Source organism: Astatotilapia calliptera, chromosome 15 (assembly GCF_964374335.1).
Source record: "Astatotilapia calliptera chromosome 15, fAstCal68.1, whole genome shotgun sequence".
Lineage (NCBI taxonomy): Eukaryota > Metazoa > Chordata > Actinopteri > Cichliformes > Cichlidae > Astatotilapia > Astatotilapia calliptera.
In genome coordinates this window covers 10495204-10510341 of record NC_137436.1, presented here as the reverse complement: position 1 = coordinate 10510341, position 15138 = coordinate 10495204, and the positions used below count along the sequence as shown (strand labels likewise).

General features: G+C 40.6%; 1 protein-coding gene across 2 annotated transcripts; it reads right to left on the bottom strand.

The window, feature by feature from the left end:
* Positions 1-383: 383 nt before the first annotated feature.
* si:ch211-225h24.2 (testis development-related protein) lies at positions 384-15138 on the bottom strand. Of its 2 annotated transcripts, XM_080289721.1 has the most exons (5): positions 14455-15138; positions 14127-14183; positions 8149-8205; positions 3517-3632; positions 384-2267 (listed from the first exon to the last, which is right to left on the bottom strand). In XM_080289721.1, the coding sequence occupies exons 1-5, from the start codon at positions 14539-14541 to the stop codon at positions 1814-1816; spliced, it is 771 nt and encodes a 256-aa protein (XP_080145847.1). In that variant the 5' UTR covers positions 14542-15138; the 3' UTR covers positions 384-1813. The 2 variants fall into 2 exon arrangements, with proteins under 2 accessions (XP_080145847.1, XP_025998576.1); XM_026142791.2 differs by lacking the exon at positions 14127-14183.

Genomic DNA, 15138 nt, shown 5'->3' with positions numbered 1-15138 from the left:
CATGTAATCAAGTTAAAAAGGAGACTGGAAAACAAGAAGTGAAAGATCACATTTTGCCTATTTGTAAGGGTTAGATTATGTTTTCAATTATTAATAGAACAATATATTTGCAGTATTCTTTCTATTTATCTCGGGGTGTGTGTGTGTGTGTGTGTGTGTGTGTGTGTGTGTGTGTGTGTGTGTGTGTGTGTGTGTGTGTGAGAGAGAGAGAGAGAGAGAGAGAGAGAGAGAGAGAGAGAGAGAGAGAGAGAGAGAGAGAGAGAGGGGGGGGATCAGAGTAGACCATTTCTGTTTGGATCACTGAATTAGTCCAGATAGTTTCCAAAAGCAAAGTCCAGTGTGTTTACTTCACTCGCAAAATGTTGAAAGAAGCAGAGGCAGCGTGTCAGTCTAGATCTTTATTCTGGAGAAAAATGAGTCCCAGCCTTTTAGTGAATAAATACAAGTCACAGGCATCCCGGCCAGTGGAGCTGCATATGTGTAGATCTCTGGTTGTGATGAAGCAGATTTCAGTATCAAACAAATAACCCATTTAAAAAGAAGAAAAGATGAGTACATATCAATGGAAAGCACGAAAACAAAAATCATCGTAGGAAAAGAAGACTCTTCATTGTATGTGTTATAGCCAATATACATAATATATCACACAGCATTTAAGAATTAACAAAAACAAAAACACTTCTGCTGCTCCTGCTGGTGAAGCTTATAGCATCCCGAGACACTGGTTTGTAACTGGAGACAGGAAGTGTGGTCGAGCACATACAGGTGCATCAATGAGCTCAGCGGATTGGTCGTTTACAGCAAACACATGATGTCATTTTAATGACAAGGCACAAGTGCACAGAGCTACTGCTTCTCATGAGAAATGGTCCTAGTATTAGTTTGGCGTTTACTTTTTCCATCATTAGCAAAATTACAAATATCCAGCATCAGATTTAAAAACATCCGTCCATGAAACCACCAGCAGAGCTGCTTTGCCATCATATGGGATAGATGCTACAGATGAGATCTTACAAATGTTCATGTCATAAAGATGGTGAGTTGATCACAAAGTTGGTCATCTGGGGATTAAAATGCAATGTATTGTCAGCATATTACAAAATCCATTGAGATTTTAATCACTTTTCAATTATTACATGCCGGAAATGTAGTTTTCTCCGTTTTAATGTAGATTTTGACATGAATGTTGATCAGAAATCCTTATTATAAGTCTGATATGGCACAAGTGCAGCATCAGCCCCAATATAACAGCAGAGATTCAGATCTCAGAGCCGTGATGCCAGCTGTCTTCCCACAAAGTCATCTTCTGTCACTCTCAAACACACACGGGTATTTTACACGTAAATGCTATGTCATAAGCTGTTTCGTGATTGCACAGCCCATAATTAATATACAAGTTAAGGCTTAAGACATTCATCGCTCACATACTGCGACTGCATAGACAGGAAGGAAGTGAGAGCCAACAAAAACGTCTTCAGCAGGATATTCTTCATTGAGTCTCTACCAGTGACGCCCCAAAGATTAAATAAAAATCACTTTTCTTATTTCTTGGCAACATTATTTATGTAATTGCCATGCCAGTGAGTATTGCAGATAAAAATGTACAGCAGTTGAAGGTTTTCCTTTGTTCAGTTGTAGTTTTTGTGATTTAAAAGTCACAAATTCAGTCAGAATACTTCGTCTTATATTCTGATTCACTACAACATGTCAGCATGATGTTGACATTAACATTGGTTGTGTCCAGAGCTAGATAGAAAGAAATATTTGGTTCAGATTGTCAGATTTATTGATAGTACAGAGGTATAAAGTGCTGCTATTTAAACCCCTCCCATACACTTGCACTCTCTGATACAATCCCTCTGCTCATCCTGCTGATGCCGGCCAGCTTGACTTTAGCACGGGCCGTCCACTTGACGGCAGCTGTTGAATCATTGGAGTCCAACAGGTTAGCGTAGCGGGAGGAGTCCTCCTCTTGACCCCGTCCACACCAGGAGGGGAGCTCTAACGCCGTCGCCGGGATGCTCAGGGAGCTGGGGGATGACTCTGCCACGTCCCCATTTTGGCTCTTGCCTACCAGCGCTTCATCAGGAGCAGTCTCAGCGAAGTTCTCCAAGTGTGGTGGTTCCCAACCTTCTATCTTCTCCAGTTTTTTGGCAGGGGAGATTTGCCTCATCGTCATCGTAACACTCTCCCAGAAGCAGTTGGCCTTCTCTGGCTTGTCCTTCTTCTCTTTCTCCTTCTCCTCATCCTTGATTTTCTTGTGAGACCTTTGAGCAGGAAATAAATATACAGTTGTGGTCAGAAATTTGCATTCACTGACATTTTAATATCAAGGCAATTTTGGATTTTTTTAATCATTTCTTTGATTTTTTTTTTCTGGGTGGAATGATTGTACAGCATACATCTTTGATTACTTTTTTAAAAAGCACATTCCAGTTTATAGCAGATTTGAACTTTTTGAATGCTGAACATTTAAGCAATTTTCTTTCATATGAGCATGACAGTTTGGGGTTTCTTCCAAACCTTGGAAAAGTTGTGCCACATCTGAAAAACATCTGATTACGCGCAGTTGTTTGAACTGATGATTTCAAACAACTGGAGAGATTTAAATGAGTGTATGCAGATATGTGAGCCTATGTGGATTAGAAAAAAAAATACATTCACCCAATTCTTGATTTTTAAAGTCATTGCAGATGTTTGCTGTACAATCATTCCTGGTAGAAGAAAAGTTAAAAGAAATCATTCAAAGTACAAAATCACCATGACATACATTCCAACGATGAGTGCCTGTAAACTTATAACCATAACTGTAGTCTTAAACATGTTGATATATAACAGCCACTTACTAAGAACCACCCCTCCATCCTCCCCCTCCTCCCCCGTCCTACATAAACAGGAGTGTCTGGGTGGGAAACACTTACAGTGAGCTATTATATGGGAATTCCTGTTGTTTATCAAAGCAAGTGAACTGATTAAGATTTCCACCTTCATACATGTTCCACTTCCTCAAGGGGTCTGAAAGTTAGCAACAGCTGGACAATAAAGCTTTGGCATGCATGCATACATATATATATATATTTATTGTGGGTAGCTGTGACATGACTAAATATACACACACAAGTGGTTTTGACATGGATCCATTATATTTAGTGAGGAGTGTAAATGTTTGTACTTCACACACTTGACCAGTAATGGCTACTGAGTGCCTCTGTATAAACATGATGGAAACCAGAAATGTTGTGGGTAGTTGTGACGTGACTGTGCATTTACTGCATGCTATTAATCAATATGTCTATATAGAACTGCTGATCGGTAATCAATAATTTCAGAAAGACCATTTCTTACAACATTGCCTTCTACACCATGATAGAAGCGAAAACAGTGGAGCGCTTCTTATTCTTATTATTCATTTGGAGTTATTTTCTGTCACATATTCTACTTTGTGTTAGCTCAGTTTTTCCCCCTAGTAAGAGAAATATTTGGAATATGATAAAGGTAATAAGCGCATAACCTCACCCTTTGCGGTCAGCCAGCTTCTCTCCAGTTAGCAAGAAACGCTCGTCATCTTTAGATGAGAACATCTTCTTCTCCCTCCTGTCTTTCTTGGACATGATCTTCTTCACTTTGGCCTCCTGAGAGACACCAGCAAGACAAGAGTGTTTTTGAAATGCCGATCTGACTCGATTTCACTCATCTGTTGCATGTTAGCTTGATATCTCTGTATGCCTGTTTGTGAGTGATTGATACACCCTGAAGACGAGGATTTCACAAAGTTGGCTTTGCAGGAATTGAGAGGAGCAGCATGTTCACACTGATGAACGTGCAATCTTTATTTATTTTTTTGGATTGGGGAGGGGGGAATTTCTGTTATGGGCCTCACTGGCATAGAGCACATTCCACCGGGAGATCCTCCACTCCCTCTGAAAATCCCAGCCTCCCCGTCACATCAGAATTCCTCCCTGCCATGCCCTCGCAGATTTCCGCCGAGCACTGACGCAGCCGCCCTTAGCGACCGCGGAACAAAGTTTTGGCTTTGTTTCTCGCCTGGGAAGAATTCCCAAGGTCAGCTATCAAGGTCTTGACTCCTACTCACATCCGTGCTCGCCTTTGCTTGAGTGTGCATTCTCAGTATACACAATATTACATGATTAATGAGCTTAACCCTGACATGACCTTTCAACTGCTTTTATTGTTCTCATACCTATGAAGGACTTTAGTTCAGGGCTCTGTGTGCAGTACCTGCACAGATCTCTGACCAGAGGATGCCACCAGCAGCTACAACAAACAAACAAACAATGAGCTGGATATGAAATCAGCTGTCTCCCAAAGCCTAACAGGAACACGTATGATAAGATCTGTCACCAACAGATAAAACAAACTTTACAAAACTACCACTACATAGGCTCCACCAGCTAAAGTCATACACATGCAAATACTTAAGATACAGCTCATATCTCTGATGGATCTTTAAACACTTTACTCAGTGAAAATGCATCATATCTCCCTCTGCATCTCACTCAGAGGAAGTCTCTTTGATTATAAGTAGAAAAAAAAAATCCCAAATATCCTCCACTCACTTCTCATTCTGAACATGCCTGCAGGCAAACTGCCCCCCTACCAGTTTCCTGTTGTTTATTATCATCAAAAAACATTTACAAAACCTCATCTCAGCTGTTTCAGCACCCTGTCTCAACTCTTGACTGCCCAGCTCTTGTTCTCCGAGTGCCATCGAGTGTAAACTGCATAAGGTTTGCAGAAGCAGTTCGAGCTGTCCAGCAAAGAAACCGGAGATCCCGAAAGAGTTGGAGCCTTTCTGAATGGACGTATATGAGTGTATGTGCTTGCATGCATGCCTGCACAAATAGAGGCCTGCCTATTCTGCCACTGTGCTCTAACCTCTGGGCCTCTAGATCCAAAGCAGCTCAGTGACTGGCCAAGAAGGTAAAGCAAATGGCTCTCTGGCTCTCTGTGTTATTCACGCTTGGCAGAACAATGGAGGTGTTATGGACCAAATTCTTCTTTCCATACCTCTGACATTGAAGCAGAGGGATTGCTGCATGAATTGCACACATTGGGGATAAATTCAGGGGGGTTTTAAGCTCACAATCAGGCCTTGGTTATTATGAACATTATTTATATCACCAATTAATTTCATAATTGATCTAAAAACTGTCCAGTGCACCAAAAGCAACAGTTTAAAGGGGTAGAACCACAAACAAACCAAGATACTGAACTTTCATATACAGGAATCAAACCACTGACCCTCCAATTAATAAACAACCCACTCTACGCCCTGTGCTACCTCTCCTCTGCAAGGTGAGAGTTGTCTTCTTAGCCCATATCTTAACCCAATCTTCTTTTTTTATGCATAATTTACAGTCTTTATATTCTGTAAACAGAGCTCAGAGAAAACACAGGACTATGGGTCAAGTGCAATACCTTGAAAAGTTCTAGTGGATTTGCTTTTTCTAATGACACCAAAAACAGCTTTAAATAATAATTTAAAAAAAAAACAACAACAACAACAACAACATTTAAGATATAAGCTTGTTTGAATTTGATAAGGTGAATAATAACATGTTCCCATATTTCCCACAAAATTTAAGCCAGCAGCTGGTTGTTTTAGCTTAGCTTTGGACTGAAAGCACACAAGTGGTTTTAGGGGCCTCATGTGGTAGTCATTGGGGTATGTTTTTTGTCCATTAATTTGCAGTTTGACTCATTAACCAATTAATTATTCAATTCATTCTTTTTAGCATTAGATAAAATGTATAGAACAGAGTGGTAGTTCTGAAAGTAAAGAAGCATCTGCCCATGAAAGCCTATTTTTAAGTACAAAAGCATGTTCATTAAGCTTAATGAACATTGTTGAAGCATCGTAGAGTGAAACAGCAACAGGTAACCTCCACTTTCAGGGCTCCCTGTGCACTTAGTGAGTCCTAATATGAGCTGGAACAACAGAGGGTGAAAGAATTGCAGCCTTCCACAGTGTCTGTGGCTATTTTCAGCCTTGTTTTTCTTCCACACTGATTGTTCCACTCCAAAAAGCCCAGCTCCTCGAAAGAATGCTCAGTTTCCTTCCCTTCTCCAGCTCAGCCACCCCGTCCTCACAAACAGGACGGTGTATGAAATATGTCCTGTGAACTGAGTCGAATACAGTGGCTATACAATAAAGCGAGCGACCAGCCGGGGTTGAAAGACAATGAATCACCTGTGTGCGGTTTCAAATCAGACTTAACAAGTTCACACACAGCACGCCTTTGAGTAAAGGACCGCCGTCAGCACAGATTATAAGATGAACAGAGCGCTGAGATAAAACTCACCTCCACAGACAAAGGACACATGTCCTCAAACCCTCAAAATAAAACCACTGTTTATTATATTTACAGCAGTGATGACCAAGCTGATTTAGCTGATCAGAGCTTTCCTCCAGCAGACTCACTTTCAGCTCAGCTAATTTGTGACTCCTTAAATCTTATATAAATTATTTTGGTCATTGTTTCTAAGAGCTGTGAGGATGCAGTACTGACTGACATAATTAGTGCTACATGTATCAGTGCCTGGACAAAGTCAAATATAAGCAGTCAGACAGGTTTTAAGATGCTTGCTTATTAAACAGAAAAAATGTACACACGCACTAGAAGTTTCAAATGAACCAGGAAGGCTGTGTGCAAACTGTGATGGATGCTTACACACAGTCACAGTAATACATTTCAATCATTGTTTATTTCTCATAAACATGTTTGGTTAATTTTAGGGGTTTTAAATGTATGGTCTTAATGAACATCACTATGATTACACAACCTGTATGCAGTGTGGAGCAGGCCTGGTTGAACCCTGAAACACATCTTAATTGGATGTCCCAAAGCACCGAGAGATGTCTGCTACAGGCTGAGGCATAATAAAGCCGTAAGAGAAATCACCAAATGGACGGTCAAAGCTAATAAACTCCAGGCCGTCACCACTTGAGGCTATCAGCCTCCAAAGGGAAGGGGATGTTGCTTCAAAGGCAACAACAACTGCCTGCCCCACATTTTGCACCACACCTCTAACTAGGAGATGCAACCAGATCTCAGAAAGTCTTCCCGCACTCCACCCAGATGTGATTCTCCTATGTAGGTGCACAAAAACCATCTTGCTAGTCAAACTTGTTGTGCTCCAGGAGGACACGCTGTCCATTTTTCATGATCTGAAGAAAGCCACGTAGTAAAATCTGGCTGATGACGCCTTTGTCAAAGAATGGCACGCAGTGTCATTTCCTGTCAAAGTTGGCTGTGAACAGTGCACGATTTCCTGCAGAAGATCAGCTAGGAAAGTAAAGCATTAAAGAGTGCCACTAGAGAGTTAGCAAGCCCAATATGGTTATGGTTGATGAAAACTCGCAGGTTGAAGCCTTCTGCAAGTGAAGACTAATTTTATTTTCTCTGATCCACTGAGGCAAGGCATACAAGTTAAGAGGCAAAATGCTGGTGACCCTCAAGTACCTGCTGAAAAACAAGAGGATTCCCAGAAAAGTGGCCTTGTACTTGTCTTCAGCTACAAATGCACCTGCATCATGATTTTGAATGGAAAATATTCCAATTTGTAATTTTGCTTTGCTCAAACTATTTACAAAACCATGTTGTGATATGACATCAGAGGTTCCTACAAAATAAAAACCGATACCTTAGATGACTGAACTGAAGTGATTTAAATAAAAGAAACAGTCCACTGAAAGGTCAAAATAACCTATTTTTTTCTTTCTTGGGATAAGGCTGACAATACAAACGCACACAGTGACAAAACAACCCAGACAGTTTTCCAGCGATAAGGTTAAGGATAAGACTGGGGATGATGGCTGACAGCTGGTGTGTTTACAGATAAACAGTGCAGTGACACTGAGCTTGTGCATGCGTGCGTGTGTGAACTGACAGAGCATTGGCCATTTAAAGCATCTGGATGTTTTGGGCAACATAAAATTGACTCTTTCAGGGTCGATTCCTGCGATGTTCTGAGCGTGTGCACAGAAAGATAAGCGTGGGTCGCCTGAGTGCATATCTTTGAGCGGACAACCATCACGTGTCAACTGTGTAAGCTGATGTATGTTTGGAAGCAGATAGTGTGTTTGCGTCTGTGTTCTGTCTGAATAGCTGTGAAGGTGCTGTTTACCTTGGAGACTGCAGTGACGGCTTCCTCATCCTCTTCCTCTCCTTGTATGTCTTTGTCCTAGGACACACATACACCCGCAGTGAGTTAAGACAAATAGCAACCTTTCCCCGCCCCAAAACAGAAACTCTCACATTTTAAAGCAGGAATTGTGTGTTTGCGGACTGTGCGCATGCCTTCCTGTTTAAAAAAAAAAAAAAAAAAAAAAAAAAAAAAGGGAGGCAACCGTTTTCAAGTGCTAACACAAACACACCGTATTTGGAGTGCGAGATAGAGGGATGGAGGGATGGAGGGATGGATGGATGGATGGATAGAGAGCTGGGAGAGATGGGGGGAAACCACTAAGCTCTGAGGGCAGATTTAAACAAAAGGGAGAGAAAACAAACCCATGACCTCTTCCCTTAATGGTCCTCAACAATATGTGGACTGAACAGAGCTATTTTGGTCTCATTGTGTTTCAGTCTGCAGACTGTTTTTAATATAGACGTTGTATTTGTGTTATTATTTGACACCCTTTGTTTTGGCTTTTATATAATTGCCAATGGGCTTGTGCATTTTGTTTAACCATGTAAATAACTCCATTCACCAATATTCTACCTCTTATTATTTATATAAGCAATTTTTATGGTCTGCTTTAATACTTGCATGTTTATCCACTTTTATTCCACAATGACTCCTCAAGACTGTAGTAGGTTATATACATTGTTAAAGGAATATTATAGTGATTAGAGCAAGCTGTAGGTAATAAAAGCACTGCGCTGCAGTGGTTTGACTCATATCTATCTAATAGACTCCAATTTCTTCATGTAAATGGGGAGGCTTCTTCAAATACTTTAACTATGGAGTTCCACAGGGTTCTTTCCTAGGACCAATTCTGTTTACATTACATATGCTTCCCTTAGGCAGCATCCTTAGAAGGCATAGCATACATGTTTTCTAGAGTATTTAAAAGCAGACTGGGATGCAGAACCAGGCTCTCTGAGCCTGGTTCTGCTGGGGGTTTCTTCCTGTTAAAAGGGAGTTTTTCCTTTCCATTGTTGCCAAATCGTTTGCTCATAGGGGTTCATCTGATTGTTGGGGTTTTCTCTGTTTTCACTTTATTATTGTAGGGTTTAACTATAGTTGCACACCCACAAGAAATATGCAAGAAACAGAAAGAAGCAAACAATAACAGTTCACTAAATTTTCATTTTTTTTCCAAGACCGTTATATTTGCACTTCCACAAAGCTCCTCTAGTCTACAATTTGAAGTATCCTCGGCAATCATCCCAAACCCAGAGTTGCCCCTGATGTGTGAACACTAGCTTAAAAGTGCTTAGGTATAGGAAAAAGGGCATTTGTGTGAAATGGATGAATTAGGCCTGCAGCAAGAAAGCACTTGCTCTGAAAGTAGAAGTACTAAAGTTTACTGTAAACCTAATGGAGTTTTTATCAGAACAGTAATCATTTAGTTACATGCTACAAGAGTGTTTTCATTTGTTAGCGTCATAAAATTACCACGATAACTGAATGAACAAGTATAGTTTAATGTATTCAAATAGAGGTGGGTAAATAAAATCGGCATTCTTTCATATTAAATTTGAAATACACTTTTTTATGTTTTTGTGGAAGTACACTCCTAGTAAAACATCACACCTAAATACAAACCACTACAAAATATATTGAGGATCATTATCTTTGTCACTACCTCAGTCATTCCCTTACGACACTTTTTCCACCTCACTTTTTCCTGGAATTCTTGTGGACATTTCCAGGTCCTTTTCTTTTACCACCTGCCCACCAGTTTCAGTCACCTGACACCTCTGTCATCTCTTCCAAATCATGGCATAAGTATTTATACCAGCCATTATTTCGGCTTACAGTGTCAGTGTTATTTCACGCCATCGTTTTATTTCAGCTGTATTTACATCTAACTTGTATCTCTTCTTAGAGTCTAACTGTCTCAACTTCTACACCAAGATGCCAAATGTGACAATAAGCAAAAGCATTTTTCAAAAGCAATATTTGCACTTGAAAATACTTTACAGTTTGATAAACTTCAGACTCCTTTAGAATTTTAAATGACACATCCCATCATCCATATCTTGCAGTTTTATTACTTAACTTGCCCCAGAAGACTTAAGGATATTAAATCATGATAAGTAGGTTGATTGAAGTCATTAATTGTACAGCCAAGCCTCTATAGGAGCGGCGCCAGAATTCCTGCTAAATGATCAAAGCTGCATTAACTTTTAACATCTCCAAACTCTATGGGACAAAGGAGGAGAGATGGTGGTTGGACATGTCTGAGCAAAGTCTGCTGGGTCTCCGCCACCTGAGCTGATCAAAGATACAGTCTCACACAATTGCTGACTACTGTTTGAGCGTAAAAAGCATTAACAACTTCAGAACAGAGAGTGTGAGGGGGGGAGGAGATTCAGGGCAAGGGGGAGTAGTGTTTTGGAAAAAAATCCTCCTAACAACAGAGATCAGGAGTTCTTATTTCACACCCCCAGGGCGGCCTTTTTTGCATTCTCACTTTCCCTCTTTGTGTCTGCACACATTTAAGCGCAGTGTTTCACAACCGAGCTTGCCGGGCGATAAAGAACCACTCTGAATTCCAATACCAAAGAAGCGATATTTATACTCCACATTCTCCAAACCCAGGGACACAGAAAGCATTTAAGGAAACAGTTTAATGTCTTGGGAAATGTGCTTATTTACATTTTTGCCAAAGGTTAAATGAGGGCATGCATGCCAGTATCACGCCTGTAGACTGAATACCAAGCAAGTTTGCTCGGCTTAAAAGAAAGCCTGTAAATGGAGAGAAAGGCCACATGCTTGTTCATGGAAGCAGAATGAACAGAGCACCACTATTAACACTCTAGCCACATCATTTGAATTGATGTATACCTACATTTTTTGGGCTTATCATCATCTGCATTTTATCCCAGTTGTCATTACCCCTACTTTTCTCTTTGTTTGTGCTGTTGATTCCTTAACATGTACCTCTTTCAGTTTATTTCCTGTTTTATTTTGAAGGTTTGATCCTTTTGTGGCTTTTACTTCCCTCCTTTGATCGTTTCCCCACTCTCCCAAGTGTCGGATTAAACTCACCTGTTCCTTGTTATCCATCCGTGTAGTCTTTATCAGGTTGTTTTTGCAATCCCCATATTTTCTCTGCTGGCTCTCCTTCTTTCTAGATTCATCAAAAAAAACCTAAATAACCTTATACTAAACGGCTTCATAAAATAGACTCCCCCACTGTTCCCATTCTTCATCCCAAGTTAAACAAGCCATCTCCTGGTCCCCGTATTGAACAGCTAAATGTAGAAAGCATTCAGACAGATCCTATTTATGACATTTTTAGTGTTGGACTGAGGCAAACTTGTGAGACCAAACAAGTGTCTGAGGTCCAGGAACTCAACTCTCTTCCCTTCAGCAGGGGATCACATTTCCTTTACTATCCTCTTTATGACTCAATGATTTAGAAGTGAGGCCTTCAAAGGTTCGCTAGACGTGATGTATACTCTTATTACCCCACTTCACAGTCATGGTGGTTTTATATAAGCATTTAGGAGTGTTACTGCAGTAAGCCACAGACAAACAGGCAAACACACCTTCTGCAAGCTGACAGCTGCTTGCAACTTGTTGAACTTCAGTAGAAGTGAGTGGCAAAAGCAAGCAGGCACAGGGCCTGCTGTCACCCCGGTGCACTGTTCATAGACAAAAGGAATGATAGTAACTTCAGGCTATGCATTTCTCTGCTCTTGCTCTTTTCTCCCTCCCTGTCTTTGTGTTTTACTTGTCCGTATCTGTCCGACTGCAGGTCTCTCCACTATTACAACCAAAGAGATCTGCTGTCTTGTGATGACGATAAGCAAAAATAAGATTTTGATCAGGAGATTTAAATACGTGGAAGTATATTTGTCAGACAAAATAACAGAGGAAGAGGTGTGAGATATAACACAATGAAGGTCGCTGGCTGACTCTTGGGCCACCTGGATATATGTGGGTGGAGAAAGCTAAAGAGCAGGATTTCAGATTCTCCTAAGCAGAAACTTGACCCCTGATGGCTTGAGTGTAGGCGCACAGTAGCCAACAGATCAGACTATTGTTGTTTTGAGTAGTTTCCAGCAATGTTCTCTTTTTCAGGAAAGCTACACTTAATACCGAAAAATGGTACAGAAAAAAAAACTCCATACAGTGTGACTCAGCACAAAGTTCAGGACAGAGCTCAATCGACAGCCTCAACAAGACCATTTTGGTTTTCTTCATGATTATCACTTAAGTAGTCATGTGTTTTTCCCATGTTGTGCTTACAGGCTGTCATCTCGTCTATTTTCTGTCCTCGATTTGTCAAGATAATTAGTAGATTTGGTACTTTTTGTAGCTTTAAAGTGGATTAATCCTTTTTTTTTGGGGGGGGGGGGGGGGTCTTTCTTGTTTTTTGTTTAAAAAGTACAGAAGAATTCAAAAGGCTATCCCTGCAATTTCATTGTGATACAAAAATGCTGCAGATTCGCTTCGCTCTCCTCTTCGGTTGCTCTGCATGTGGTAAATCAGACAGTGCAGCTACGTCAGTTTGAATAACTGGAAGGAAAAAATCTTTCCTTTGCAGACTTTGTTATCATAACTTTAATCCTGACTTCATCCTGTTGGGTCTTTGCTGTGTTTACAGCATTTTATGATCTGACCCCTGACCCTTTTATGTACTTTACTGCCATGCAGACGGGACAAGACCCCCCCCTCCACCCACCTCCTCCTTGATTGCTTTCCCAGGATCTCTAAAGAGCAGCTGCTGCTCTGATCCTAGGTCAGTTTATAGTTTTTTGTTTGTGACCACTGGCGACAGAGACACAAAGTGAACTCAGAGCAGCTCTGTCCCCTACACATGTAAGGGAAACATGCGTTATTACTGGAGGTTGAATAAACTAAGCCAAGGGTCACAGATATCAGCACTGTCACAACAGCAGATGAAAAATGTTGGGAAATGATGTTGGTGGATTTTCCCAATTGTGTACTGCATGACAAATGTATACATGTAGTCTGAGGTGTATACAGGGATGGAGGTGCAGGCAGTGAGTAAAATATGACACTGATATGATTAAGGAGAGCATTTTTATGTAATTGGTGTTGCAAATGTCCTTAAAAATGTGATTCACTACTCGCTCTACCAAAAAGAAACCTAAAATCATGGCTGGCCTTTTAAAGAAGCTTTGATCATGCATACAGTAAGCTGATTACATACCGCAAGCATGACAAAAGCACATTATTTTGTGCCGCCAACCTTTATGAGGAATAAAATATCCCATGAGTTTTAACAGATTTATCTATGTATCCAGAGATTTGGAAGCCGCCCGTCCTCCTCCTCTTTCACTGGAGCTTCACTATTCAACTAGATGTGAGCACCTTATGCTCACTCAACATAGGTTTTTACTCAAAACCTGATCCAAGTGGTTAAAAACACCACCACAAGAATCTCAACTGATAAACATGTCACCTTGCTATTTCTTATGAGCAATGAGTCGTGGCTGGCTATCCTTGTGTGTCTGTGGGTGCGTATGCATCCTCCCCCATGCTCCCATCAGCATGACAGAGCCCAGCTGCTTACAAGTGGTGATACAGAGGTTCTTTAGACCTCTCACACTCTTATTGTTTACCTGGAAAATATGGGTAACAAAAAAAGAAGAAGAAAAAAACACAACCCACAACAAACAGGCATTTGTGAACCATGCCTTCTTAAGTACCAATCACACCTCTGACCTTTACGAAAACTGCAAACAGATTCAAAGTTGCATGTAAAACCTAACCTACTGTACATTAAATCATATCCATCTCTATAATAACATGCTGAATTTACCCTCCTGTATTTTATTTTATTACGTTTTAATTTAAATTATATTTCTTATACTTGAGCAGTATTGTGCCAAAATTAGTCCACACACTCTAGCTCTTAGATTCAGGCTCCCTTCTTTGACCTCCAAGCTGCATTTTCTAACCTGAGTTTCAGCACTTGTGCACCTCCTCCATTTCTTTGTTTGAAGTCTATTTGGCAACTTTTATGAGAAGAAAACATAAGAAATAGAAGAATTATGATTTGTCATTATTTAAACAGATGTATAATTATTCAGGCTACTTTATATTCTTATTTGTGTTTATTAAAGTCATTTTTAAAAAAGCCTGAACAGGTGAAATCAATCATTTTGATACAGTTTTCGTTTTTTTGTTTGTATTGCTACAATTTTACAGCTTCCCGAGTTCATCAGAGTATAAGCGTACCATTATTAGCAGTGAATGCCTCTGTTTGCTTTTTATCCGTGTCATTACCTTGTAGGAGTGATGATAGTGCCAGGACATGTCGTCCTCCTCTGACGCGTAATCCACCAGCACTTTACTCTTGGTTTTCTTAAACATATCTCCACTTGTCGCTGAAATGGACCGTGTCGGTCCTATAGAGAAAAAAAAAGTTGTATGAGAAACTCTGAAGTCGACCCCGCACTGTCTTGCGTCGCTTTGTCCGTCTTTTCTTGATAACTCTTTCAGCGACGCATCACCCTAGCCTTTGAACTCTCTCGGTGGTTTCTCCAGCCGAGAATCGAGACCGCTTTCTCCGTTAGCGGCTCATTCATAGACGTGTCAGAAGCTAGGTGACGATCGCGATTCGTTTCGTAATAGTTTGTCGTGCGTTTTTACGCAGTCTGCGCGACCACCTGGAGCTCAAGCGCTCGCTCCTCCCATATCCCCCTGCTCCTCCGACTGCTTGAAGTTGCCATGGAAGACAGAGGAAGAGGTCACACGTTTCATCTCCAGCCAATAACAACGCAACTCACCTATAAATGAAGAGGAAGTATACAAGTATACGCCAAGAATAGCTGTTGTCACTCTCTCCCCCTCTTTTTTTTATCTCTTACCAGGGAGTCAAAATGTATAAATAGCGACATCAGTCTGTTTTGTATTTGAATTAAAGGCGCAGAAGAAAAACTACAGTGTCAAAACTATTAGCTTCAACAT

Coding starts and splice junctions, on each gene's coding strand:
- si:ch211-225h24.2 (XM_080289721.1), bottom strand. CDS start 14,541: ATGTTTAAGAAAACCAAGAGTAAAGTGCTGGTGGATTACGCGTCAGAG. Junction 8,206..14,126: donor GCACAAGTGCTGAAACTCAG/GTTAGAAAATGC, acceptor TGTGTGTCCTAG/GACAAAGACATACAAGGAGA. Junction 3,633..8,148: donor CCGTCACTGCAGTCTCCAAG/GTAAACAGCACC, acceptor GGTGTCTCTCAG/GAGGCCAAAGTGAAGAAGAT.